The sequence below is a fragment of the Leptosomus discolor genome, chromosome Z (genome assembly GCF_034619465.1).
Source record: "Leptosomus discolor isolate bLepDis1 chromosome Z, bLepDis1.hap2, whole genome shotgun sequence".
NCBI classification, from domain to species: domain Eukaryota; kingdom Metazoa; phylum Chordata; class Aves; order Leptosomiformes; family Leptosomidae; genus Leptosomus; species Leptosomus discolor.
In genome coordinates this window covers 33,432,502-33,458,726 of record NC_141419.1, presented here as the reverse complement: position 1 = coordinate 33,458,726, position 26,225 = coordinate 33,432,502, and the positions used below count along the sequence as shown (strand labels likewise).

Genomic DNA, 26,225 nt, shown 5'->3' with positions numbered 1-26,225 from the left:
TATCACACGTGTGTCAGATGTGATAAATCATGTGCTTTATTTTCCCTTTACTGGCTCAGGGTGATATTTTACCTGCAGGAGGTAATGGATCAGAATACTTGCTGTCACAGAAAATACTGTCCTATAATGGGTCCCTGAGTGGATGCTATATGCTGTAATAATGTACCTTTTCATGAACCCAGGTATTCACACAGCCAAAATAGCTCCTGGACAAGCTGGTGGTCCATATTAGCTGCTCACATCACTGCAGTTACCTGGAATTAATTAACTGCAGTTAGCTGCAGGGAATTGGAATCTCAACAGGTTTTTTGTTGAGTTGCAGCTACTTCAGTTTTGGGGTGTGAATCTGTTGTCCACCCGGCATGTTGTAAAGTTTCAACCGAAGATACCTGCCCTGGTCCTTGCCCCATTGCACCCTCTCTGTACTGCCAGTGTTTCCTACTGCCAGTTCTTGTCCTAAATTGTCAAAAAAGGTGGAACCCCTCTCTATTACTGCTTAGGTTGGACAACGCTATAGATATTGTACTTTGAAAATCTGCCAGAGAAGGGGCCAGGAACTGTAGAACAGCACAACTGCAGCAGCTGGAGTCTTACCACGCAGCTTGGGAAATGACTGCGATTACAGTAGCTCAGGCTGCTGAAATCAGACTGCTGTCAGCAGTGTAGGAACCACCTGTATGTTACAAGTGCTAGTCCTTGCAAGGTAGAGATGAATAGCAACTTTCCTTTGCCCTGCCTGGGCTTTTTTGCCTTTTTTTTCTTTTTTTTTTTTTTTAAGGCGGTGAAAGGGGGGTGGGTAGCGCTGCTTATCATTTCTGTCCCTTCCGGGCTCCAGCTCCTTGTAGATCTACCCGGGAAGGTCGCTCTGCCGAACAGGAACCTGCCGCGGTTCACCCACGAGCAGTGATTCCTTCTCCGAGAAGCGCATCCGAGGCGAAGCTGGGCAGCAGGAGCCGTCACGCCACCAAGCGACCGTCGCAGCTACTTGCCCTTATGATGCCGGTCAGACTCCAGACCCCCACGTTCTCGCAGGTACGCAAAAACCTCTGCGCACGCAGCGCCCCCGGACCCAGCGCCCCCCTTCTCCTGCACAGCCCCGCTGCGCGGCCTCTGCGCTGCCGCGGGCAGCTGCCGGGCGGACCACACCCCCGCCTCTCCTGGACTGGCGGCGGAAGTACCGCCTCCCGGGAAAGGCACGTGGCGGCAGAGGCCGGCGCCGCGGCCTCAGCAGCCGGCGCCTCGGTTGAGTTCAGCGCGACCGTGCGGCGGCGGCGGAGGCCGGCGGGGCCTGGGGCAGGCCGCCACAGCCCCCCGCCCCGCTTCCCCCCTCCTTTCCTCCTTCAGGCGCGCGCGTGCGCGGCTGCGCAATGGCGCTGGCACGCGTCATGCCGGATCACGCGGTTGGGCCCGCCGCCACCGGCTCTCCGGGCGCCGCACCAGAGGCGCCTACGCAAGCGCGGGGCGCAGGGCCCGGCCGGCATCTCACGGTCCCCCCGCACGGGTGGCGCCGCTCGGAAACCCCTCGCCAGTCCCCGGCCCGCCTGTACGTCCCCCTCCGGCTGGGAAGGGAAAAAGGCTCCGCCGCTCGGGCCGGCGGTGGGGCGGGGAGAGGGGCTGCTCCGCGCCCGGCCGCCCCACTCCCTGGCGCGGGGTCTGGCGGAGAGCAGCGCCGAGGCGGCCCGGCGCGGCGCTGCTCCCCGCAGCGCCGGCGGAGGGCGGTAGCGGCCGTGTCGCCTGTCGTTCTTCGCCGCCGCCGCCGCGGCGGGCTAGCTCTTCCCCGGCCGCAGCCGTAGCGAGGAGCGGCGACATGTGGAGGCCGGGGGCGGCCGGGGCGGTGCGAGCCGCGCGGCGGGCGGCGGCGCGGTGGCGGAGCGGAGGCCCTGGGGGCGCCCCGCTGGCGGGGGCAGCCGCCGCCGGCCGCGGCCGGACGGTGAGCATGGAGCATGAGGCGGGCGGCGAGGTGCGGCCCGAGCCGCCGGGAGGGAGGAGGCGAGCCGGCAGCGCCGGGGGAGGGAGGAGTGGCCGTCGGGGTTTCCTTCAGGTCCCCGCCGGGCCCGCGGCCGCGAGGGCAGCCGGGGTCCCGCCGGCCGCCTGGCCGGCAGCGGGACGCGTCCTCCCGCTTCGGCCGGGCGCAGGCCGCGCCGCCCCGCTGACAGCGGTTCCGAGGCGGGCAGGCCGAGCGCGGTGCGGGGGCTGAGCAGCGCCCCAGCGGCAGCCGTCAGGCCCGGAGCGCGCCTCGGCCTTCACCTGTGGGAAGCGCAGGGGCGCCAAGGCCTTGGGCCGGTGGCCTCGGCCGTCCCCAGCCCTTGAAAGCGGCGCCGTGCTGCGCTGGAGGACAGGCAGCGGCGGGAGCTGCCCGGCGCGGATCCCAGCCTTCGCTGTACTCCGGAGCTGCTTACGTGTGCGCTGCCCTTTCCCCATTGCAGAAGATGCATGCAGGCCACCGGTAGTACTGGGTTTGGTACCTGGAGGGGTGATGCCAACTGTGCTAGCACCGTGTTGGCAGCCTCAGGACGTCAGTTATGAGCACACTAATGGAGTTACAGCCTTTCAGTCTGGCCAAAACCTGAACGTATTTGTGGTCTTGTAGCTTTTGATTGTAAGCGTGTGTTAAAAAAATGCTAAAGGGTACGGTCAAAACCGTGTAGGCATCAGTGTGTATTTTGTCAACGTATGTCATTGTGAATGTACAAGGAGTTTGCTCTTCTTTTACGTCTGTGTCATGCCTTTGGACTATCAGGCCAGTTCATCTGTGATGCCTGAGGATAGGTGTCAAACCATATGGAGAGAGATGTTTTTGTGTTTTGCTTTCATGTGTGTTTGAAGAGGGGCTGTCATAGTTCCTTTCTAAATGGCACTTGCTTTTCAGCTCACTCTGTTAGTTTTAAAAACCTTATGCAAGTATGCAGAAAGCAATGAAGAATGCTGTCTTTCATCCAAAAATACATACCTTCATACCCCAGGTTAAGAAGAAAGTGGCAAGCATGTTATCTTTCTTTCTTGGTGGATAGCATAAGTGTTTCTGCTAGTGTGTTAGACGTGGGGGTCGGCTTTATTTTTATCCGTGTTGATGTATTGCTTCTCCTCAAAGGGATTGCACATTTTGCTCCTTTGTCTTACATTGCCAGTATGTTGATAAAGATTTTCTGTAATTTTGATTTGTTTTTTTTTTAAAGTTGTTGGGGTTTTTTTTAAACAGAAGAGAAATTAGGAATTAAACAGCTTGTTTTACAGAAGAGGTCTGGGATGTGAGTAAGTCAGGATAATTCAGGTCTTCCGCTTATGTCAGCGGAATATATACGTGGCTTCTAACGGTTGCAAGTTGTTGATAACAAAGCACCTGAGTAGTGAATGCTTTTGAAAATCATGGCCTAAGCCAGTCTTCTGTAGTTGCTCAGTCATTCTGTGGTAGAGCGATAGAAAAGAAGACAGTTCTTCTAGTTCCTAGTTCACTATTCTATGAATAAAATTGGGGTTTTATTGTTAGTTTGTATCAAAATACAGGGGATATTCTAGATTGTCTCAACCATCCAAGGACTTAAAGCTGTATAATTCTTTCTGTATTAGCTCTGTGATACAGAATATGAATATTTTACGGGGGAGGGTGGGGGGTGGGTGGGAAGGTCTTCAAGGATCTATTTAATTAATGTGACAAATAGTCATTTATAATTCTCCATGTTTTAACTTAATTCCATTTTACTTATGCTTACTTTCAGCAGCAATTACAATATGCTTCAGAGGCGAAGAACAAGACTGTTCGGTTCATGGATTTAAGAAATGCAGGAACTCTGAATGACACAAGGTAAACTTTATTTTGAGATACTCATATGAAAATACTGTCTGCATTTTAAAGTAGTTTCTAGACATGGTAAACTGACTATCAAACTAATGTAACATTGATGTGATGGTGTAAAGGAAAAGTACGGTTTTAGCTGAAAGCATTTTGGGGTGAACTTGGGAAGTCACTTAGGAAATAGTTTGTGTACCTAAACATAGGTGTCTAGTGCCATTTCACATATGTCAGGGTATGTGAAATTTCTCCTTGCGCTGAGAGGGTGTGACACAGTACCTGTCAGAGACTTCTCCCCTTCTGATGCAGTAGTTGGAAGCACAGTGAAGGATTGTGCAGATGTCTAAAATGGCTCTCACCATTAGGTACCTGAACCAGTACATGAATCCTGCCTAATCCTAAGGCTTTCTGTTCTCCATGGCACTAGCTGTTTGTGGGGTGTCCCTCACATAAGTGGCATAGAGTGTATTTCAGTAACTGGCTAGCAAGAAGCTTTTAAAAAAAATTATATTCTATATCATCAACTGAAAGATAGTTGGTCACCACAGTTCATAGTAACTGTAGTATTGTCATACACATTAACAAAAACTGAAATGCTTTCAGTGTTGCTAGAGATACCCACCTACGCAGTTAAAAGTTGACATTGATATGGATGGAAAAAACTTACGTGATTTAATTACATTTGGTTAATTAAAGTGAACAGATTTTGTTCCCACTAACTTTTTCTACTTATTTGAAGAGGGTAACAGAAGCAGTCTCTCAAGTATTGTAAGCTTTACGTAACGGCTATAGGGGTGCTTTGAGACTCTCTGAAGAAGAAGGTAATTGTGTGCATTAGTTCATTAGCACACTTTAAATAATGTCTAATTAACGGGCTGCATTGGTAATTCCAGTTGATAAGTCAAATGCTGTATGCAGACACAGCATGTGATACTGATGTTTCTAAACTGCTTATAGCTACGGTGAGTTTCTTCGAGTCAAATGACATACACTTCTAAACAGGAGATGCTTGTCTGAATTCATAGAGTTCAAAACTAAGTAATTCTTGCACAAAATCCTTTTATGAAAATGCCTTATTTTGAAATCTAATTCTCTCTTAGTACACAGGGATCAGTATATTTAAGCAAAGAAGCACATTATTACTCGTTAAGAGATTACTACTACCAAAATATCAAAATTCCACCTCTGTTTATAAAGTGGATTGTTATCTACATTACCTTAAGAAAAATGACCAATTGTTTTACATGATCATTTCGTGGTTACTGTTTCTTCCAAAGTCATGGTCTTGGTATGTTTTTATTATAGGGAAAACACCATCTTCCATGTTTTTCCTCCTAATTATGAGCTTGTGTGACATTTGTAGCTCTTTAGATGAGACCACTTATGAAAAACTGGCTGAAGAAACGCTGGACTCCTTAGCAGATTTCTTTGAGGACCTGACAGATAAGTCTTTTACCCCAGAAGATTATGACGTCTCTTTAGGGGTATGTTTTAAACATTCTATTAACACTAATAGATTTTTTTTTTTTTCCATTGAAGAATTATTTTAAATTAGTTGCTTTAGTGCCAACACTTAAAATACAATGAGTTTTTACAGCTTTATTTTTAAAATATATACGGACTAGACCAACTATTCTGGTGAAAAGTAACTGTTGTACGATTTGAGGATTTTAAAAGTTTAGTGTATAGAGACAAGACATAATATAGAATAATAATTGAGCACAAGGGGAGACATAAACTGATTTCTAATTTCACAGTGGTCTATGCATTTTTCTAAACACGTGCTGACCTCTCACATCAGCAGTCGCTTCCCTCCCAGTGAGTACTCGGACAGGGCTATGTGGCATAGTACAGGTATATCACATGTAACTGGTAGATCAGTTTCTTTGATTGCCCAGAGTACCGAGAAGCAGCATTTGTCTTGACAAGGTAAAGTACTTTTGTCCTGGCTTTACTGATGACAGGCTGTGGTGGACAGAAGCAGCAAGAGGATGCAGTGTTCGGACAGGTTGTTGCAAAAGCAAAACCAGAGCATACGTGGGGAGAAGGCTGCTGTCACAGGAGACATTGGGTGGCTGCTAGCCTGATGATTGGAGCCTTTAATGGGTCAGCCACTCAGATTCTTTTACAGGAGTGACAGACTCAGATTAAAAATGGCCATTCTGTTTGTGTAGGGGATTTGTTAGTTTTATATACAGTTTCTGAAGTGGTTTATATGTTACAGCCGTCTACATGGCTTGGAGGAGAGTGCAGTTTCTCCCTGCACTGTCGTCTGCAGCACAGGTCTTTCACTACTGCATTTTTTGAGTCCCGTAATTGCTGCTCCCTCTTCATATCTTACCATAAGAAGATTGATTTCTGCTAGCCCTGTCAGTTAAGGTGTTATGCTCAGCAACATTGAAGCAGATGGTTTGGGTTACACTGTGCAAAAAAAAAAAAAAAAAAAAACCCAAAACCTAAAACCATGTCGTTTTTAGATGTGCTCCTGTGTAACTTTGTCGTCATAATGTTCATTCTTTATTTCTTTTAGCTAGGATAGAAAATAATGTATTGTTAGGAGGATTCTCTTGTTGTCCTTAGCCAATAGTATTTGTTGCTTTAATTAAGTAGTTAATGTTACAACTAATTGCTTTTCTGGTCAAAAGCAAAGAATTATTTAACCTTTACTATTTGGTATGTTCTAGCATATTAGCACCTATTAGCCTGATTTAAAGAGCTTAGGAGAAAAATTAGCAAAAAATTATAGTTATAATTATAACTCAAAAATTTGAGTTTTAATATTCTTAGACACTTCATTACGTGAAGGTGATGTGTCATCTTACAGTGGAATTTTATCTTCAGCCACTGTGGAGAGGATTGCGTTTGACATTGACTCACTGTGAGGCTCAAAAGGAATTATTTTTACATCCATCTTCATTTTTACCAGTACTCGTTTGTTGCATAGACTGTATGGTGACATAATAATACGTTGTCGTTGTCGTTTTTGTTAAGAGTGAAAGGCTAATAGCCCCCACGTTTAGCAAAGTTAATTCCAAACAAGGCTAGTGCTATAGCAAGCCACAAGGTGGCGAACGCGGTAAAGTTCTGTTATACCTGTGAATTGTGATGAACTTGATTTCTTCATGCAATTTATATCTTCATGTCCGGGGAAAAAAATCTCTTTCAAAGAATATTGTGTTTGCCAGGAGCTTACAAACATTCCTCCAGTAGTACAGAACACGTATAGTAGTATTCCTTAAAATATGGTAAAAAAATCTTGCCATTTAAACTCTTAAAAACTCAGGTTTTATTTTCTAATATTTCAAAAGTATTGCAAAATGTATGGGAAAATGTTTTAAATGCAGCATTAGAAGTTAACCTTTATGTAATTTGCAATGACAGAGCAAGAACCCTCTCCAACAGCTAATACACAATGTAAGCAATAGTATACATTAACTCTTTGGAAACTTATCTTACAGAAACTTACAGTGTTTATGTAGCATGCAGCACAGCATCATGCTGAATACTTAATACGGCACTAAAAAGCATGTATAAGAATAATGAAACCTTTATATCCCTGTTCAGGCCTAATCCCCCAACCTGCTCTTAGTCTGCTGTATCTCTACAGATCTAAGAGCAATGAGATACATGAAAGTTTGAATTCTGACAAGCAGAGAAGTGGCTTGGTTTAGCACAAAGAAGGACAAGAACAATATTCAATTAATGTAATTGGCAGGACAACCTGGTGGCAATATTAACTAGGGGAAGCCTTTTAATTTTATTTTATTGATCACAGATATAAATCCTTTATCAAGCATAGAAACAGCACAGAAAGGTAAAAAAAAATCAGATCTTGAGAGTATTACTTCATGGCAGATGATCTTTGACATATGTCAGAAAGCAGTAACGCTGAGTTACTTCATAGGGGAAGGAAGCTCTAAGCTGCTGCCTGTGCTACAGAATAAGTTTGCAGGCAGTAGGTACTCATAAATGTGGGGTTTTTGTAAATGTAAAAGTGTTTTTTTTCTCCCACAGTAAATGTTTATACATAGCAAATAGCCCTAGCAATGATAGTAGCTCTAGTAGTATCTTCTGACTAAAGCACAAAAAGGTGATAAAGAAGCTTCATCATGCTATAGGGCATGAAGTATTTGAGAAAGTGTAGATTAAATATGACTAACCTATTACCTGAATCATCAGTCTGTATTCTGTAGAGATACCCTTTTAAATTAGCATAATTCAGATCATCTGTAGTTAACTCTAGTCAAAGTAACATTGTTCTTTTGCTCTTGAAGTTAGGACAGAAATATTTTTGTCAGAGTTACGTGTGCTTTTCAAATGCATTTGTGAAAATGTCAGATAAATGTGAATCTTGTGGTCAGTAAGAAATGTGAGTAAGAAAGAGAAAATAAATGCTCACTAGGATACGGGTCTAAAGCTGGCATAACCAAAACAAAACAGACCTCATGGAGTTCAGAAGTGGAACATTTTTGAGGTATGATTCAGGATCTAGGCACTTCATCGGAATTATTGGAGAAAGAATGGTGTTTATTCACTGGGAAACTGTTACAGTTACTTAAGAATAGGTGAAATTGCATGGCTCAGGAATCTAGCGGTGACATATAAAGCTTCTTGACTTTGAACCACACCAGTTCTGGATTGTTCATGAATAGAAGAAGTTGTTAATGGATGATGTTTTAGTCGTTGCAAAATGAACTAGCAGTCCTTTCAAGATGATCAGTCAAAGCTCAATAGTATTTAAGTAGTGCCATTGTGAATGGTGCAGACACGCTAGATCAAATGTCTGACCAGAAGGTTTAAAGCCTAGATCAGGCTCAAAAATATGCAGGTTGTGCTAGGTATTAACACAAGTCCTTGATCCCTAATGGTCATTCTTCCAAGCTATTATTGTTTGGGAAATAGCTGGGAATGTGATACAGATATGTAAGTTTCTGTTTATCTGCTGCAGGTGATGTAATTCTTGTCAAGTAACAGGATGCAAATTTTTAATTTCTCACTTATTTTCTTTGTGTTTTAAGAGTGGAGTTCTAACAGTTAAATTAGGTGGAGACATGGGAACATACGTAATCAATAAACAAACACCAAACCGGCAGATTTGGCTGTCCTCACCCACTAGGTAAGTTTTGTGTAAGTTAGTTATGTGATGTCTGCAGACTGGGTGGAAGTGTACTTCCCCTCTTTTATAGCATGGCACGGACTATGTAACATCCTTCTCATCAGTAACCCTTTTACTGAGTATACTCTCAAGACATGATGTAATCTAAATGTTCAATGATAATTTGTTACAGAGGTTTGAGGCACAGTGCAGTATAATGAACTCCCTAAATTAATCCAGGAGATGTGTAAGACAGAATTTTCATACCCCATTCTGGTCCAAAACCACTGTCTACAGGAATATAATCTACTCGTAGAAAAAATAAACAGCCATGATTAAAAACTAAAAAAAAACCTAACCCACAAACAAAGCTTGTGTTGGAAAAAGAGTGATGGTGATGTTATGATCTAAACCTCTCTTTGTATTTAAACAGGGTGGCTCCTTCCCCTCTAAGCTTGTGGGATTTCCTGCTTTATGTGCTTATGTGCTCTCCCACTGGCTGTTTTTGTCAAGCATCTGCGCTTTACAGGAGCCTTTGGTGGCTTTTCCTCCGCCTTCTCTAATGCTGTGTTTTGATCCATTCCAGGTTTTCTGGTTGGTTTCAAGCAGGGGGGGCAGCCAGATACATGGGAAAATGTTGTAGCTGTCTCTCCAAAAAATTTGTATTCTCTGCCACTATCCTGGGGAAAGAACTGAGGGAGTTGGTCAGTGTTACTGGTGAAGGAACCAGCTAGCTGGAAAGTATGAGCAATCCCAGTAACTATACAGGCGTACCTCTTGAATGTTGTTCAGAAAGAATGTGTTGATTCCAAAACTGGGAATGGTTTTGCAGTAGTAGAATTCCATAGTATGGTTTGTGTCAGGGGGAAAAAACCCACAATGGAATTTAAGATTTTTAAGAGAAACAATTCTAATAGACATGAAATTTACCTAAAGAAAAATCAGACTTTGCTTTAGTGTACCTACATACTGGCTGGTGAACAGCATCCTAAGTTAGCAATATTTTTTCTACTAACTCCTCTCCTATCCCAGAATCCTTTTAGTAATTAAATAGTTACTTAACAGATACATGACTTGCTGAGGCACAGCCTACCAAGCTAACAAAAAGTTTTGTTTAGACAAATGCAGGCTGTGTGTCAGAATTTATTCATTCTGTGTATTTTGCAAGGACCATAATTTCCAAACATTGATTCTGCTTAAGAGGGCTATAAGATTTTTTTGTGTCACTGACACAAAGGTTTCATCTAGTTATGAAAATCAAAATTCAGAGAATTCCTATCTGTTTGGAGCCAACTCTAGTTGAGCTAAGATATACACGTTCCAGAATATGGAATTTGTGAAAAAATGTTAAACTTTTTTTTTTTTTTTTTTGATTGCTCCATTAGTGAATAAAAATACACAAGGAAAGAGATAAACGTGAAAAATTCTCTGACGGTAATTTTCATCATCTGATGAAAAATGGTTCACCTACAAACATTAAGTCTGTGCTTCCTTAATTGGTGTTGCGGTAAACAGTGGTATTTCCTGAAATACGATGCTACATGTTCACTTACTTTCTAACTTCTGAAAAGCAACTCCATCAAATACTGTATGATCTGGAGTTACATACTTCTTAAGCACAATATACTAGGAAGTGAAAGAAGCAAATGTTACCGCCAGTGATCACTGGCGTTGAATGATATACTTGGGAAGTTTGTATGGTAAAGGTAGAATCTTGAGTCTTTAAGAACATACCTCGAGGGAGACAAATTATTAAGAAGTGAGAGAGACACATTTTCTTGAATTTTACTGAGCTTCTGTTTGCTGTTGTGCATCTGTACACCAAAGTGAACTTGAGCTTGTGTTTGTAAAGCTTTATTTGGTTGGTTTGATACTTGATTTTTGATATTTCAAAAAAGGGGGTGAAGGGGTGGGTGTTAGTGTGATTGCAGTAGTTTCATGTAGCTTCTTTGAGTGAAAAGACTTTTCAGCCTTACACAGCATCTCTTAATAATACCTTAATGTGATATTTTAATTCTTCTTAGTGTTTAAAAATGTATGCAGACTTCCCATGAGAAATATATTTAGTCTATACTTAACTTTGCAGGCATTTTATAGAATACACAAGATCCTTGCTTAAATTTTAATTTAAATTTAAAAAATCACATTTGTACAGCATTTTGGAGATTTAGAGAACTATAGAGGTGTTTCATATGCTAACTGTATCACTGCTATTTGCTACATAACGGTTAAAAACAGTCCAAATAACGTAGGCATTTCTTTTCTTTGCTGTTGTTGATTAAATGGCCTGTCTTAGCCTGATTTTCATGAATGGCTGCATCCCATTCTGTCATTCTCTAGGTGCCAGGACAGTATAAACATATGCTTGCGCTGCAAAGACAAAGAAGTGAGAAATGCGTAGTAAAGTAACTGGAGCTCATAATCTCGATTCCCAATAGTTAGCAGTTCGCATAGAGCAAGCGAGATTTCAGTGGAAGTGGCTTTGATTGGTGGCTGCATTTGTGACTCCTCATAGTTTAGTTAGTGGTTGGAAAGTTCCTCGTTTGAATATTGCAAGTAATTCAGGATGTTCAGGGTTCAGATTAGTGTTTATGTTTGTAGAGAACCTGCAGATTGTTCTTGTGTGTGTATATAGGATAGCCTGTTTTCTAGCAGACCTTGTGCGTGGATTGTCCGAGTTCCGAGGCATTTTGTCCTTTGAGTTCAAGGGTAAGAGTGATGGTTTGTCTGTTTATCCCAGAGACCATTTCAGTCCTTTCTCTTTTCTTAGTGTCTCTAGCTGACCTTTACAGTAGTGAGTGACTTTCAACATTCTCCTGTTTCAGATGTGGAGAATTGGGTGGATAGAAAAGCCTGGAATGGAACCTGGGTGTTCAGGTTTCTTTCTTAATACGTAATGTAGGCCTGAAAAATCAAGCCAGCAACTGTATGATAGCACAGAGGAAGGTAGCATTTTGAATATAAACCTCCCATATGTCAATATATTTGCTATCAGCTGATAAATCATTTTGTTGCATCTGAAAGAGAGAATGGTGATCAGTGTTCTGCTGCGCTTAGAATATCTGCATGTGACTGCTGCGAGAACTAATCAACAGCGTTAATTCAGCATTATACAAATATCCGTTGTAATATTTGTGTGCAAGAAAATTATATGGGTGAGGGAAGAAGGGGACAAGGGAAGAAATCGGTGCCAAAAGCAAGAATGGAAGGAGCTTGGGTCCACTGAAAGGGACTGATACATCTTGTCACCTTTCAGATACATCTGTTGGATGGCTCAGCAGATCTGGCCTTTTCTGCTCCACTTCCCCAGGCTGCCCATCAGTCCTCCTCCATGCTGCCTGTTCCTTTTCCTGGGCACTCTCTGGGGTACATTATTAAAACAGGCTTCCAGCAGCTCCCCAGGCATAATTTGTACTTACACAGCCTATGTTTTGTTTTCTAGTGGGCCCAAGCGCTATGACTGGACTGGACGGAATTGGGTGTATTCTCATGACCAAGTATCCCTTCATGAACTACTATCAAAAGAACTTTCAACAGCATTAAAAACTAAATTGGATTTGTCCTGCTTAATATATTCTGGGAAGGAAGATACCTGATGATATTCTGCCTCGTGGAAGTTTAAAGACTTTAACCAGAAGCCAAGCCTTTCCTTGGTTTCTGAAGTACCTGAGCTCAATTCTGTTGTTTTTATTGATGTCACTATGTTGTGCAACAAAAACGAAAATAATATATTTTTCTCTAGTGCTCAGACTTTGGGTTTCTGTGTCACTGCTTGAATTTGTCTCCATGTAGTACAGATAGTTGAGGTCGCCCTCCCTATTACTGCACTTCTTACTTTCTTACTGCAGAATTCAGTCAGTCAGTCATGAATTCTTACAGTCTGTAGTCTTGTTTGGATGTAAGGACTGACCCACCTGGTTACTTCTGACCAGCACACAAATGCTAAACTTCTTTTGGTGAGGCATTCATCTGAAACAAGGAATGCCTGTGAATCACATAGACATAAGTTGCGGTACTGTGAATGCATTTCATTAAGATTTGAGGCTATTGCAAGTGAACGGTGCATCACAGTTGAATTGAACGTGCCATAAACGAAATGACCGTGGCGGGCAGAAACTTTTAGTTCTGTGTAATGCATGTAATACGAGTTTTTCTCTCAGTATTTTAGAACTTGCTCTTTTCTCCGAATTCTGAATTGTAGTTTCTTTCACATTAGGATTTTTTTTTTGAGCTAAACTTAAATTACTTAGAGGTCTGTGTGGCTGCAAGCATCATATGGAACTGGAAGGGCTCCTGTGTGATGTTTAGGCTGTGCAGCAATACCTATGCAAACACTTAATTCTGTTATGGTGGATTCCTTTTTATGTTACCTTTTGTTCTTCAAAGAGTAAAAATACATACTTTATTGAGCGTTTTTTTAGTTGAGCAAAATTAACATCCTCTCATGGTAGAAAAAATTTGCACTAATTTTGTTCTGCTGCATTTCTTAAGTGAGTGAGCTGAGTTTAACTTTTTTTCACCATGATACAAGGGTCCCCTTAGTACCATGCTGATGCAGAAACTTTTGTCTTTTTCCCCTCTTAGAACTGAGTATGGTACTTAGGCTGAGGAAGCTGTCTCTTTCAGGCTGTTAAAAAACGGGAACAAAATAAACCAGTGTACTCGAGATCTTAAACTAAAAAGATCAAAAGAAATTGTGAACTGCAAGAACGCTTCAACATTTGCACTGTTGCGTTATTACCACTGTTGCGTTATTAATTGCCTGCAAAAAGTTGTTGACTAATTCTTGAGGAAACAGCTATAACATACCCTTACAAATTGTTTATCCATGTATGAAAAAATGTTCAGTGCAAACTGTTTTTCTTCTTGTTTCCTCTGACACTTGTGGCTAGTCTGGCATGATTCTCTGGCTAGCTAGAATTATTACGGATGTGATTAATTTTTTCATTGAAAAACAATAGCTATATAGTATAGTTACCCAATGTCTGCATTTAAAGTGTAAGCATTGTTACTTACTGTTTCCCACCGTTGGAGAGTAGTATTTCACTGGACGCAGCTCCTGGTTAATTGTGCATGCCGTTTGCGTGTTTTTAAATCAAAAAAAAAAACAAAAAACCCCCCCAAAAAAACCCCAACTAAAACCATGACAGTTACCTGAAATTTCAGCTCTACTGGATGAGATAAATAGAAAAACTACCAACTTGTAAGAGTACAGGATTTAAAAAGAAAAAAAAAAAAAGCTGAAATTAGAGTATCTTTTTACTGTTCTGAATTTAGAACACTGAAAATAATTTGCAGCATATGGGAAACGGTAGTATGTGGCTCAATCTCCTAGTAGTTCAAATAGCTACTTAAACACATTTATAGGTGTTAATGACTTGATAGTTGAATCAAGGATACATCCTCCTGGTTCTGCCTTTGCCTGATCACATGTAGCTTCTGTACTTACTTTTCTGACTGACTTTTCCAAAAAATATTTTCTTAAGTAATTTGCATTCAACATACTCACTGACATGCATCTGGCTCGTACTTGGAGGTTCATTCTTCCTTCCCTCACGTCTCCTGCAAATGCTTATACCAAAATAAAGTTGCACGAAGAACTCTCAATTCATGATGTAAAGCTGTGATGCTAAAGCTGAAGACCAGAGACATGCATGTTGTTGTATCTGTTGGTTTGAGTATCTTTGTGTTTCTTAAAACACTTACTAGAAAAATTCTGTTCAAAATTTGGCCAGTTGGGGTGGATTTTATGAGAGCACTTCAGCTTTCACAGTTGGCATGCCTTGCCCTTCATCCGTAATGCTACTGCTATTTATGCAAACAATTTCCTGGTCTTAGGTATCTGAGTAACAACTGGATTTAGTCTCACTGGTGAAGATAAATAGCGTCAGCAAGTTAGAATGAGTTTTATCTTGGTGTACAAAATGAATCATAGGACGTGACTGATTTTTTGCTCCAATACTTGCATTAAACTGTAAATAAGGGCAGGGACTCTATCTGCCATCATGCTCGTACAGTGGTGGCACAGGGTGAGCTCTGATCCTAACGTCAGACTTCACATAGACCCCAAGACAAGTATCTCCTCCATACTATTTTTCTACTTCCATAACTTACTCGAATAACGGATTGTTCTATGGTTACACACCTGACGTCACACCAATAGTTTCTTGCTTCACCTCTCCCAGAAAAAGCTACTTGCTGAAGGAAGATCCTTTGATACACACTACGGACAGTTAGTATCTGTAAGAACCATCACATTACTGGCAGCATTTTCCCCACAAGCCAGTTGCTCCATCTTCAGTGAAGGAGAAGGTGCAGAGTACTCTTGAAGGACAAATACTGGCATTTGTAGCTGTACTGGATGCTCAGACTCAGCAGAGAAGGGGGTTATTGTATTTTTTTCTGACCATCGTGTTTTTCTGCTCTGGCCTATAGTCTGAAAGTCCTAGCATGTCTCACCTTGCTAAAATTCATTGTTTCCTGTGTGCCAGCAAGTTCTATGGAAGTCTCGATTGACTCACATAGTCCAGCTTACACCAGCGGCTCACAATCTGCGTTGGTCACAGAATGCTGCCTTTGTTTGACCAGAATTAAGTGCCTAAATGCTTGTCTGGTGGCTGTTGGTTCATTTTCCTTCCCTCCTGTGGTGATTCTTAACAAACATTACCGCTTCTTTGCAAGACTGTTCCACATGATAAAATCATCCCATCTTGTTTACCTAAAATTCCCAAAGTCTTTTAGTAGCTTCAATAAATGGGATAAAGACCTGTCCTGCAGAGGTGGCAGCCGAATAAGGGAAGGGGGATTCACAGGGAGGTTTGTGTTTGACTACTTTTAGCTTCTGGTTAATGGTTGAACTCCGTGATCGTGCTGACTGGCTCTGGAATGTGTGGGAGTCTTGGGAAGGAAGGCGAAGGCTTGCCAAAATACCTGGAAGAGCATTCAAAATAGAAAAGGAAGCATGGGAGGGGCAGAAGCAAAGGCTATCAGGAAGAGATTAGCTTTGCCCAATGGCTGGTGTCGTTGGCAGGGCAAAAACAGACTCCGGGCAAGCTACATCATGTGGTGGCCCCTCAGGGGATGGTGGTTTAAATTTACTGCACACCACTACTTATAATTGCAACCAATCAAACATGTTCCCGTCCATTTTGCTATTGAGATAAACCTGTTTAAAGATAAGAAAAAGTTGTTCAGAGTTAGCCTCACTCTGTCCCAAATCGTCTTTTATGTAAATTGTAATGTTGGCAGTCCTAGAACAAAGACAAGATTGATGACCTCTGCCAGAGGAGATAGCCAGCAGATGCTGTTTCACTGGGGGTAGAATAAACAGAGCTATGAACAAATAATTTTTTTTAAACAGTTACTAGTTACAAACTTCTTTTGGAGTTCAGGTTGAGGAAAGACAGACAAATTTAGATGAGGAAATAATAGATGTTTAAAACAAGCCGGGCAGCATTGCTGCCCTCTCCAATTTGCTGAATTGTTCTAAAAATTGTTTGTGTCATGGTAATTATGCTAAGTGATCAGTATTGCAAAGAGTAATTTTGTAAGCGTTGTTAGTTTCCAGGTGTAGGCTCTTCTGCTAGCCATCAATGTTCTCTACTGTTCGACTTAAAAAAATTAGGAACACATTAGGCATATCAATGGTATTGCTGCTCTTGACAGCATTTTAGAACCATTAACCAAGCACCGTTAAGGTCACTATTACAAAAGTACCTTCAGAAAAAGGGAGAACTAACAGATGAAGTTTTTAAACATTCATTAAGGAAATAGACACCCAGCAGCACAGTGTAAACCAAATAATCTGACACATACCTGGAAATAAGACTAAATTTCCACTGCTCATGCCTTGCTTCTGCCTGAAGGCAATATCGTGTTACCTACTGATGGTCGCTGAGCCTGTCTGTAGCTGACAGAAAACGTCAAGTTACTGACTAAGTCTAACACCCCCCACACACACTCCCCCCACCACCCCCCCAGTTTTGCTGGTTGGAGCTTTTAGACTACAACGGTCACTTGAAGCGTACTGTATGCACACGCATGTTAATTATTAACTATAGCTACAAGCAGGCTTTTTCAGTACGGCATCTGAATGCAGTTTCGTATTTGCTGTCAATGAAGCAGGCTCTTTCGGTGCCTCCTTCCAAAGTCCAGCACATTCGTGAAGAACAACTGTTTGCCTTATCTTAATTCCTCCTGCAAACATTGCCTGCCTCGAACAAGGAAGAAAGCAATCTCAATTAGGAATGCTGTGAGAACCTACTGTATTTGAAAGATCATCTGCCCGTTCTCACCGGCAGCTAACAACAAACCAGAAAACTCGTAAGTAGATTTTTGTTTCACAGGCCTCGTAGCAGGGCGGTACGACGTTTAATTTTAGAGGGGCTTGCATGGGTGTTAACCGCAGATAAAGAATTCTCGGTGGCATTTAGTGCTTTACAACGCAGAGGAAACACGACTCCAAAGAATCCAGTCCGAGCTGTTTGGCCTTGCCTTTCTCATTTCGGCTGCAGGACATCAGTGATGCCGGAAAGCCGATACCTGCGGAATGCCGGCCTGGAGCGCTGTTCCCTTTTGGTACGTGGAGGTTTCGGAGCAGGGTAGGCAGGGCTTGCAGAGCGAGCTGCGGGTTCTGGCCCGCAAAGGGAGATGCTCTGCCTTCTGCTGAGCTGGGTGTTCCAGCTACGAGTGCCGAGGGGGGACGGGGCACCCAGCCCCTCGGAGCTGCCAGGGCACACCGGTGAAGCGGCCGTGGCTCTTCTGTGATAAAAAGCAGATTCAGAAGCGCTCGTGGCACGGCGCACCGCGGCTTTAGAGCCTGTTTCAGAGGTCTTCCAGCGAGAAAAGTTCAGATGGGCAACGATCCCAGGTTCCCAACGAAAGGTGGATGTAAAAACCACACAGATGCAGGGCTGGAAAGGGATGGGAAAACCACACAGATACAGGGCTGGGTGGCGGTGCGCCTCGGGAGCGGCAGCGGAGAAAGGGCTCCGCCCGCCCCGGTCCGGCCCGGCCCGGCCCTCCCGCCGCCGGCACCGGCCGCCGGAGCTGCAGCTGCCCCCCGCCGGTCAGCTCTGCGCCCCGGCCCCAGTCCGGGCAACGCCGGGCGGCGGAGGTAGGCCGGGAGGGCAGGGCCGGGGGGCCAGAGCCGGGGGCCCCCTCCCGGGAGACGGGACGGGCTGAGAAAAGACGGGGGGCCGAGGCGGCCCCGCCGCGGTGACTCAGCGGCCCGGAGTACCGGGCTGCAACCGGTATTTCCTGTTCCCCCGCCCGCCGCCGTGTGTGTGTGTGAGGCAGCGAGCGGGAGCCGGCCGGGGGGCGGCTGGGCGAGGTCACCCCCGAGGTGGGGGGCGGGGGGCGGCGGCGGCCGCCGCAGGTGGAGCCGCGCCTGCGGAGGGGCCCCGCTGCCAGCCGCCCGCCCCCCACCCTGGCCGGCCGCTGCCCCTCCTCTTCCCTCCCCACCTCGGGGCGAGGCCGGCACCTGCGGCGGGAGCCCGCCCCGGCGCGGCCGCGCCGCCCCCGCCCGCAGGAAATCGCCCGACTCGGCGAGAGCGGCCGCAGCGGACGTGGACTCGCACCCACGCCAGAGCCCGGAGCCGGCCTCGCACTCGGCGCCGCCGCAGCCCGCTCCGGGGCGGCGGGGCAGGGCTGAGGGCAGGGCGCGCAGTCCCAGCGCCGGGCGCCTCCCGGGACTTGTGCTCCCGCCACCGGTCCGCCGCCCCCGCGAGCAGGCGAGTATCCCCGCGGGGGGCGGGCTGGGCCGCCCCCGGCTCCCCGCCGCTCCCCGCTCCTCGGGCAGGTGCGGCGCTCAGGGTCCCCCGTCCGGCGCCGCCGCCTCCGCTCCCCGCTCCGGGGGGCCGCGGCGCGGGGAAGAGTGGCGCGGCTTCTCCCTCTCTCTCCTTGGTGCGCTTTGGGTTTTCGTTCCTTTCGCTCCCCGGGCGCACTTTGCCCTCTTTGTCCTCAGGAGCCGAGGCGGGGGCCGCGCTCCCGCCGCGGGGACCGCGCTCCCGCCGCGGGGACCTCCCGGCCCGGCCTAGCCTGGCCCGGCCCGGCTGCGACGCCGGCGCGCACCTGGGACGAGCGAACCGCCGGGCCCGGGTCGGGGATCGGCTTTTCCCTAACGGGATTAAGCGGCTCTCGGTGACTTTTTCCGTGCTAAGTACTTTCCGGGAGAGCGCGATACGACGTGGGAAGTGGGAGAGATGTCACCGATGAGTCAGGGGTTTTGTTTACCGGGTTTTTTCCCCTTCGGAGGGGCGGGTCGCCCGGCGGCGGGGGCTTGGGCTGCCTTTGTTACACACAGAATTCCTGCAGTCTTTATGTTGGCACATCCCGAGTGGATTCCAGCCGTGCCTTGGGCTTTGGCTAACTGGGTCAGGGGAAGTTTCAAGTTAACAGGGAGCTGTAAAACAAAGGAACAAGCAGTTCCAGGAGCCAAGTGCTTGATTGCCCTGTTACAGGGCCTTGGCATCGGCCTTGTTTGCGGCGCTGGAGCCTGGGTACCTTCGATGTGCGTCGTGGAGTGTCGAGGTTGGTCTACTGCTGGCATGCACTGCTTTATTAGACACCTCTGCCCTTGCTTTCCCCCTGCGTATTTCCCCTGCATATTTTTTCCAGGATGAGAAGGTACATGTTGTCTGAACATACTTGTGTAAGCATCATATACTCATGTTTCAGACTGGTTGTCTGAAAACTTTTGCACCTCCAGCGTTGCTTTCCAATAGTTGCTTGCTTAGAACAGCTGGCATCTCTGAATAATCTGCTCACTAGCTTTGATTTATAAACCGCTGTTGAATCCGACAGCTAGGATGGTATTTGGAAGCGCTCAGCCCCACGGCTGTGCTCCAGCAGAGGCCACCAAAGGTCTGCTTTGTTTTAACCTTTGGGTGTGATTATCAAGGTGGGACGGTTTGAAACGAATTAAAGTGGCTTACCTTTTCTCTTGCTCAGCAAAGTTTTTATTTTCAGGGTGTAGGACTGTGATTCAGCTGTGGTTCAGAGAAAAGAAAAACAAACATGTGCTGTGACTGATAAAATTGCTTCCTGTTTCTGAAGCATTCATAGTCCAAGGATTCATCTGTAAGCTCTTCCAAGCAATGACCATTGTTAGGATCCGTGAGGTCTGCATGGCAAGGATCAGGTACTGGAAGGCATGGGACTTTGCATATGTAATTTGATAATCAATTGATAGATCATCAGGCTGCTTGAAGAGACTTTGAAATACTTTGCATGCATTAAACGTGTGTGTGCCATTTAGACATGGTCAGTAAGATTTATGCTTGCTGTCTATGAGGGCTTTCGTCAGGCGTCTGAGGAAGCTTTCAGCATGTGTTTGACTTTTATGTGAGTTTACTGTTATAATTCCTTCCAGACTGTTATATGCAAACATCTTCTTATGCCCTAAACATCGCATTCAAGTAGCGGTAGTGACTCCTATTCCCTTTGGAAAAGTTGCTATGGATTGGAGAAACTGCGTCTAACTGCAGTTGTGTTCTGCGTTGCCATGTCACAGTATCAGTAACTGCTACTGTGCTCAGTGCCCTGCTACGCTGGGGTTTTGTGAGACTAAAGAGGAGTATTGGGAATTACGCAGTGGGGTTAGGGTGATCCTGATACTTTGCATGAACTGTAATCTCAACAGAGCTCTTCAGAATGCAGCATCAAAGTAATTAAGCGTCTGATACTTTTTGGATTGCTTAATCCCCCCTTTCCTGGTTCAGTGTCTTCTAAGGACAACCAGGAAATCTTTCTTGGTGATTAAAATAATGTTCAGGCACTGACATGGTTCACAAAATGGGATGTGTTGTACCTTTGTAAAACCTAGATGCTTAGAAGCCTCAGAAAGTTCCTGGGTTGTGGTAATCCTCAGTGGTGAGTGGCCTAATATTCCAGGACTACTTCAAAACTGAGTTTAACTTGGAGCAAGTTTAGATGATAGCATTTGGGCGTGTGTTTTCACAGTTACCTTCATTGTCTGTATCCAGAACTTCCTTGTAGGGTAAAGAAAATCTCTTGTCACAGGACTGTTTTAATTGCTGAAATAACAGTACTTACATTCTCGAGGATGGTGTAACTTTTGTCATGACTTGGCTGCATCAGTTTCAGCCTATGTTAGTAACTCTGGAACCAGCCATTCTAATATCAGGGGAACAAAAGCACTGGCATGGTATAACATCTACAGTTTGGTGAGGTTAGGGATTTTCAAGTCTGGTTTATTTTCAAACAGATATGAAAATACTTGTTGCTGGGAAAAAATGAATTTATTAAACCTGACAACTGATCCTTGACATCAGTAGCATGAGGCCTGTGAATCTTAATCCCAAATTGCAGTGAATTTCTGTTAACTTCAGAAGGCTCCTCAAAAATGAGAAAATTATTTCTAAGCCAAACATTTATGGTAGTGAGGATATAGGGTATAATTTTTAGGCCTGTCTTCTAATACCATGGACCTTGCCGTAGCGAAGAGTGTTTGCATATGGTGAGTTACCTACAGAGATTGCAGCACTGAAGTGGGTATGGCTGGTTTTGCATGGCCATGCTGACACAGGCACACTGGTGCATGTTGGCTTCCACAGTTAAAGGTTTGGTTTGGTCCCATGACCAAATACTTCTGAGTTGTTTGGGAACCACAGAGAAGCACCCAGGTTTAATTTCTACACAGATTTCTGTCCCAGATGCTTTTGTCAAAATAGAGCTGTTCAACCACAGGGTGCTTTTCTCAGTTACCTGAACCTATCCGCTCCCTCAGGAAGAGGAGCACTGTCTGAGATCCTTAGGTCTGCTCCCCTGTAAAGTACACTTACTTCTTGTCCCCAGAGTCTTTGGAGCCTTCTGTTGCCCTTTAATGGTCTTTTACCGGTACTAGGGTTATCCTAGTCCCAATTCAGAAAGTAATTTTTTTTTTTTTCTGAATAGGTAAATTGTGATTTAGAACTTGCTGCGTTTTTTTTTTTTTTTTTAATCAAACAAAGCCTGCATTTAACTTGAGGGCCGAGGTTATTCTTTACTTAAATATTACATAATTAACACAGGTACTGACTGCTATATGGGAATTAAACATCTTCATGCAACCGCGAAGACCACTCTAGGTCATTTCACAACTTAAATTATTAGCATTTGGGTTGGTTTTTTAGTTGTTTTGTTATTTTGGGGTTTTTGATTTTGTTTGGGTTTTGGGTTTGTTTTGTTTTTTTTTCCAATAGGATGATTGGTTTTTTGGAAGTGCACGTTGCTAGGGAATATTGTAGATGTCCGTTTCAAATGAGCATGCAGACTGTGGCAGCTCCTTTCTGTGCAGTGTTAGATGACCCTTGCAGTTGTGAATGTATTTAGGATGTTTGAGTGAGCTGTGGGAGCTGTGGGCTGATACCTTGTATGGTGCCTGCCGTTGTATGTATTCGTCAGCAGCAGGCTTTGTTTTTAGGAAACGGGAGCTACCCAAGTCTTCCTGAATTTAGGTCAGCATTGTCATTGTGTATCTGAGTGTTGGAACCTTAGATAACCAGGGTTCCTAATCTAGGAACAGAGTGAAACTCATTAGCGCTGTAGTTTCACATGTATAATGTGAAAATGACAGAAAAAAAATACTGTGTGATGCTATAGTAGGGCCAATAAGAAGTGTGCAAGGAAAAATATAAATCCCTTTATGTTCTCATTTTTCCAGTGCCTGCTCCCATTCTGTGCTCTTGGCTTTGCTTCTGTCTTGCACCAGCAATCCAGAACTGCTTTTGGGAAATTTCTTTTTATGTCTTAAAGTTATGTAGATTATCTCAGGTGTGGTCTATATACATGTAAAATGTCAGGCTTAGGATATCTGGTTAGGTGTCAGTGTGTTTTCATTAAGGCAGGCACAAGTTCAGCTATTTCAGAGCACTTTGGATTTCTCCTCAGATTGGCTCAACAGTACCTTTCCCAAAAGCGTTTTGTTGTCATTCGTCTTGTCATACTGAACTAATTCTTTAAAATCAGCCTGCATTGTATTGATAAACAGAGCCTGAACTCAACAATGTTCAACTTCATCTAAAACAAAGGTTTCACATATTTATTCAAGCTATTTGTTATTTGCTTTGCCTTGTTAGTCTTTTGTCATTGTTGTTTTTCAAAGAGACGTTAGAGAAAACCCACAATCTCTCCTGCACTCCACTGTTAACAGCAAGGCTGTCTGTAGTCTGGCTTGTTGTCTCTATTCTAACATCTGCTTCATCATCTAGCTCTGCTTAATAGCCAGCAGATTTGACTGCTGGTGTCTCTAGCCTCCTTAGCACAACTTTGTATAAGCTGATTCTGAGAATCTCCAGAAACATATGGGCTGTTCAGGCAAGGGACGATCTCTAAGGAGGGGCCAAAAGCAACTAGAATCTGTGAAGCTGTGTGAAAGAAGTTTCCAGGTCCTCCTCTTTCTGTGAAATCGTTCCTGCCCCCACGCCCCCAGCCTGATCTTGATGCTGCTTTGCCTCAAGATTTTTTGAACAGATCAGGCTTTATATATGTGTTGATTGTTTTTCAAGCTATTTCTTAGCTACAGGGGCCAAACAAAACACGTGTATGTTCTGGAGGTTAACAATTGTCTGTCATAGTCGTTCCTGTCACCCAAGTACAAGCATGTAGGGAAAGAACTTTGTTTCTTTGCTCTCTTCATAAGAAAATTCTTTAGTCTGTAGGTGTTAGAGACATTTTTGGTGGGAGATGAGAAAGAAAAGGATTTGGTCTCTTTCCACAGATGGAAGGTAATTTGTGGGTATATTGGGCAATGGTTGTCTTCTTTGTAGGTGAGTCAGAAGTGACTGAAGATGTGATCATGCTTCTGTCATCAGTTTACATGAAGTGTGTATTACATCTAATTAAGGGACTATGTTTTCATCTGTCAAGGATTAGAGCAAAAGGAAGTGTTCACTTTGATCTCATAAATGTTCCTTTAATACAGAAAACAGCTTCTGTCATTCTTTCCCCACTCCTGCAAATATGTCTTACTTTCCAAATGGTCCACTGCAATTGAGTTTACAGTTTTTACAGTTTTTACAGTGTGAATGAAAGTAAGCAGTCTTCAGAACGACTTTTACAAAAGTCATCTGCAGAATTTCAGCTGGATTGAAATCACTGCACCAGGACTGAAACGTTGGTGGGATTTTTTTTCCCTGTTTCAGCTAAAGAAGCACAGAAAAGAGTAGGGAACTGTCGACCAGATAAAGAAAAACTGACAGTGGAGTCCTCTTTGCCTGTAGCCAGTGTAGCTTGGTAAGGCTATGTCAGGTGCTCCAAGGCTTTTGGTATGTTGTCACAATGCACTATGTCAGTTTCATAGACATGTTTGTTACTGGATTTTCTTTGTTTTGTAAGGTGATTAGTAATTACTGTGAGAGATCTGCAGGGAGAAGGTTAGCAGAGAATGCAAATATAGCGAATAAGCAAAGAGTCTTTTTAGCTGAACTGTGAGGCAGTTTCTTACTGTTATCTTTCTTGATTTGGCTGAGGAACATGAGTTCCTGAAACTGACACAAATATTTTTCTTAACATCTTAATGCTTAGATTATGTTTGTTCACTTGTGTGTTCCCAGTTAGGAAAATTGCACTGTGTTCTTTCCCATAAAACTTGGCATTCCTTCTTCCTGAAAAAATACAAAGCCAGGAGAAGGGGAGTGGATGGTCACTCCCCAACAGGAAACAATGGATGAAGGTATGCTTTAGAGCTTTTGTTTGATCTGCAAAAGCCATCCTTCACAAACAATGAGCAGCTTTGAATTTCTATTTTCAAATATAGTTGAAGGAAGCTGATAAACTGTGAGTCAGTCTTACTCCCTCTACGTACCCAGAGATTTCATGAACTATTTAGCCAAAAGCAGTACTTGGGAGTACCTTGCGCTTATTGTGTGAGCTTGGCTCCTCTGTGTACAAGGCTAGTTGTGGGGCACCTCTTGTCCTCAGAATTAATTGGCTTTGCCCAGAGAGACGAAAGATGAACCAGAGCTGCACTAAATGCTTTTTAGACTTTGCCTAGAACTCTGGCTTTGAAAAGTACTTTTGGGGATATTTTTCTAAGAAATGTTTCTTAGATCTGTAAGGCCAAAATTTAGGATTAAGAAATTGTTAAGGGGGTGTGTGTGGGGGTGTGTGTGTGTGTGCAGAAAGAAGTACCAAAACTTCATAGGAGAAATTGTGGTGGTAATAATGTTGCTAAGAAAACTGACTTTAAGGGAAGACTGGATTTTATCAAAATGTTTCTGCGTTTAAGTAAAATTAAATATTGTTACGCACAGCTACAGCCAGAAGGTTCTTAAAAACTGGAAGAGTCAAAAAGCTGCCCACTTCTTATTGTCTTTCCCCAGTCAGTACTGCCTTTGCAGTAGAGCTTCGGAAGCTATCAGAAGTCAGGATGCATGCAGGCTTAATGACGTTAGCTATGCTTGCAGACTTCTAGTAGTACTTCGGTTTCCTAAGCTTCTTAATACTTTGTATACAGATGTTTGAAGTTGTAGTTAAGTGCTTTTTTTTACCTGGAGATAAAATTCTTTGCTTAATTTAATTTCTGTGCTTTTAATATATTAATTGATTTTCTTAACACATCACAAATTTTCAGACTGTGTATTCCTTGCATATCAGCAACTAGGCAGGCGAAAACTAAATTTTTCCCTCTGATTGTTGTTTGTAGTGGTACTCCCCGAATCTGAAAGGGGCTCGATTTTATTTTGCTTTTCTAAGATCAGTCCCATGGATTACTGTTTATTAATAACTTGAGATAGTTCAGTGCGTGCATGTGGTAACATAACCTACAAACGTGACTGAATATTAAACACCAAATAGAGGTAACACGGGATTGTAAGTAATATAGGACCTAACAATGGTTATACCAATCTTGTTGTTAAGAGGTGACTATTTTACAGTAAAACTAATGAAAACTAGCGTTTTTCATCTTAGCAGTGTCTAGATAAGTAACAGGCGATATGAAGTCACCCCAACAGAAATAGAGACATGCCTAATACTAGGGAGTAACTAAAATGCGCAGTTTACAGAAGGAGTTGTGGCTCAAGTCTTCAGTCTTCCTGCCCCATCTGTTCTTTTTACATTCTTATCTATATTACTGCATAAGTGCGTAATATTTATATAATAATTATTTATAGAACATTCATATCTTAATGTCTTAGTATCTGAGCAGCATTACGACAACATTTCCTTAGTTAGTCTTTGCAAACAAGTACCCTTCTCTTGATACTGCAATTTGACAGCACTGCAGTGTTTCCAAAATGTCACTGTTACTTCAACATGTGTATCTGTCTCCACCTTCGTAGTTAGTACCTGAGGTCTTTGGCATGCACAGTTACTTACCTCATGGCTAGAACAATTTTG

The 26,225-nt window shown here is 43.8% G+C and overlaps 1 protein-coding gene across 1 annotated transcript; it reads left to right on the top strand.

The window, feature by feature from the left end:
* Positions 1-1,807: 1,807 nt before the first annotated feature.
* On the top strand, positions 1,808-12,635 carry FXN (frataxin). Its single transcript, XM_086479933.1, has 5 exons — positions 1,808-1,930; positions 3,720-3,802; positions 5,154-5,274; positions 8,809-8,906; positions 12,328-12,635. Exons 1-5 carry the CDS (start codon positions 1,808-1,810, stop codon positions 12,479-12,481), a joined length of 579 nt encoding a protein of 192 aa, XP_086336059.1. The 3' UTR covers positions 12,482-12,635.
* Positions 12,636-26,225: the final 13,590 nt, after the last annotated feature.

What these genes read in the sequence shown, in the direction of transcription:
- FXN (XM_086479933.1), top strand. Translation starts at nt 1,808, where the DNA reads ATGTGGAGGCCGGGGGCGGCCGGGGCGGTGCGAGCCGCGCGGCGGGCG. An exon ending in GGAACTCTGAATGACACAAG is followed by an intron (nt 3,803 to 5,153) that starts GTAAACTTTATT and finishes TGACATTTGTAG; the next exon opens with CTCTTTAGATGAGACCACTT. An exon ending in ATTATGACGTCTCTTTAGGG is followed by an intron (nt 5,275 to 8,808) that starts GTATGTTTTAAA and finishes TTGTGTTTTAAG; the next exon opens with AGTGGAGTTCTAACAGTTAA.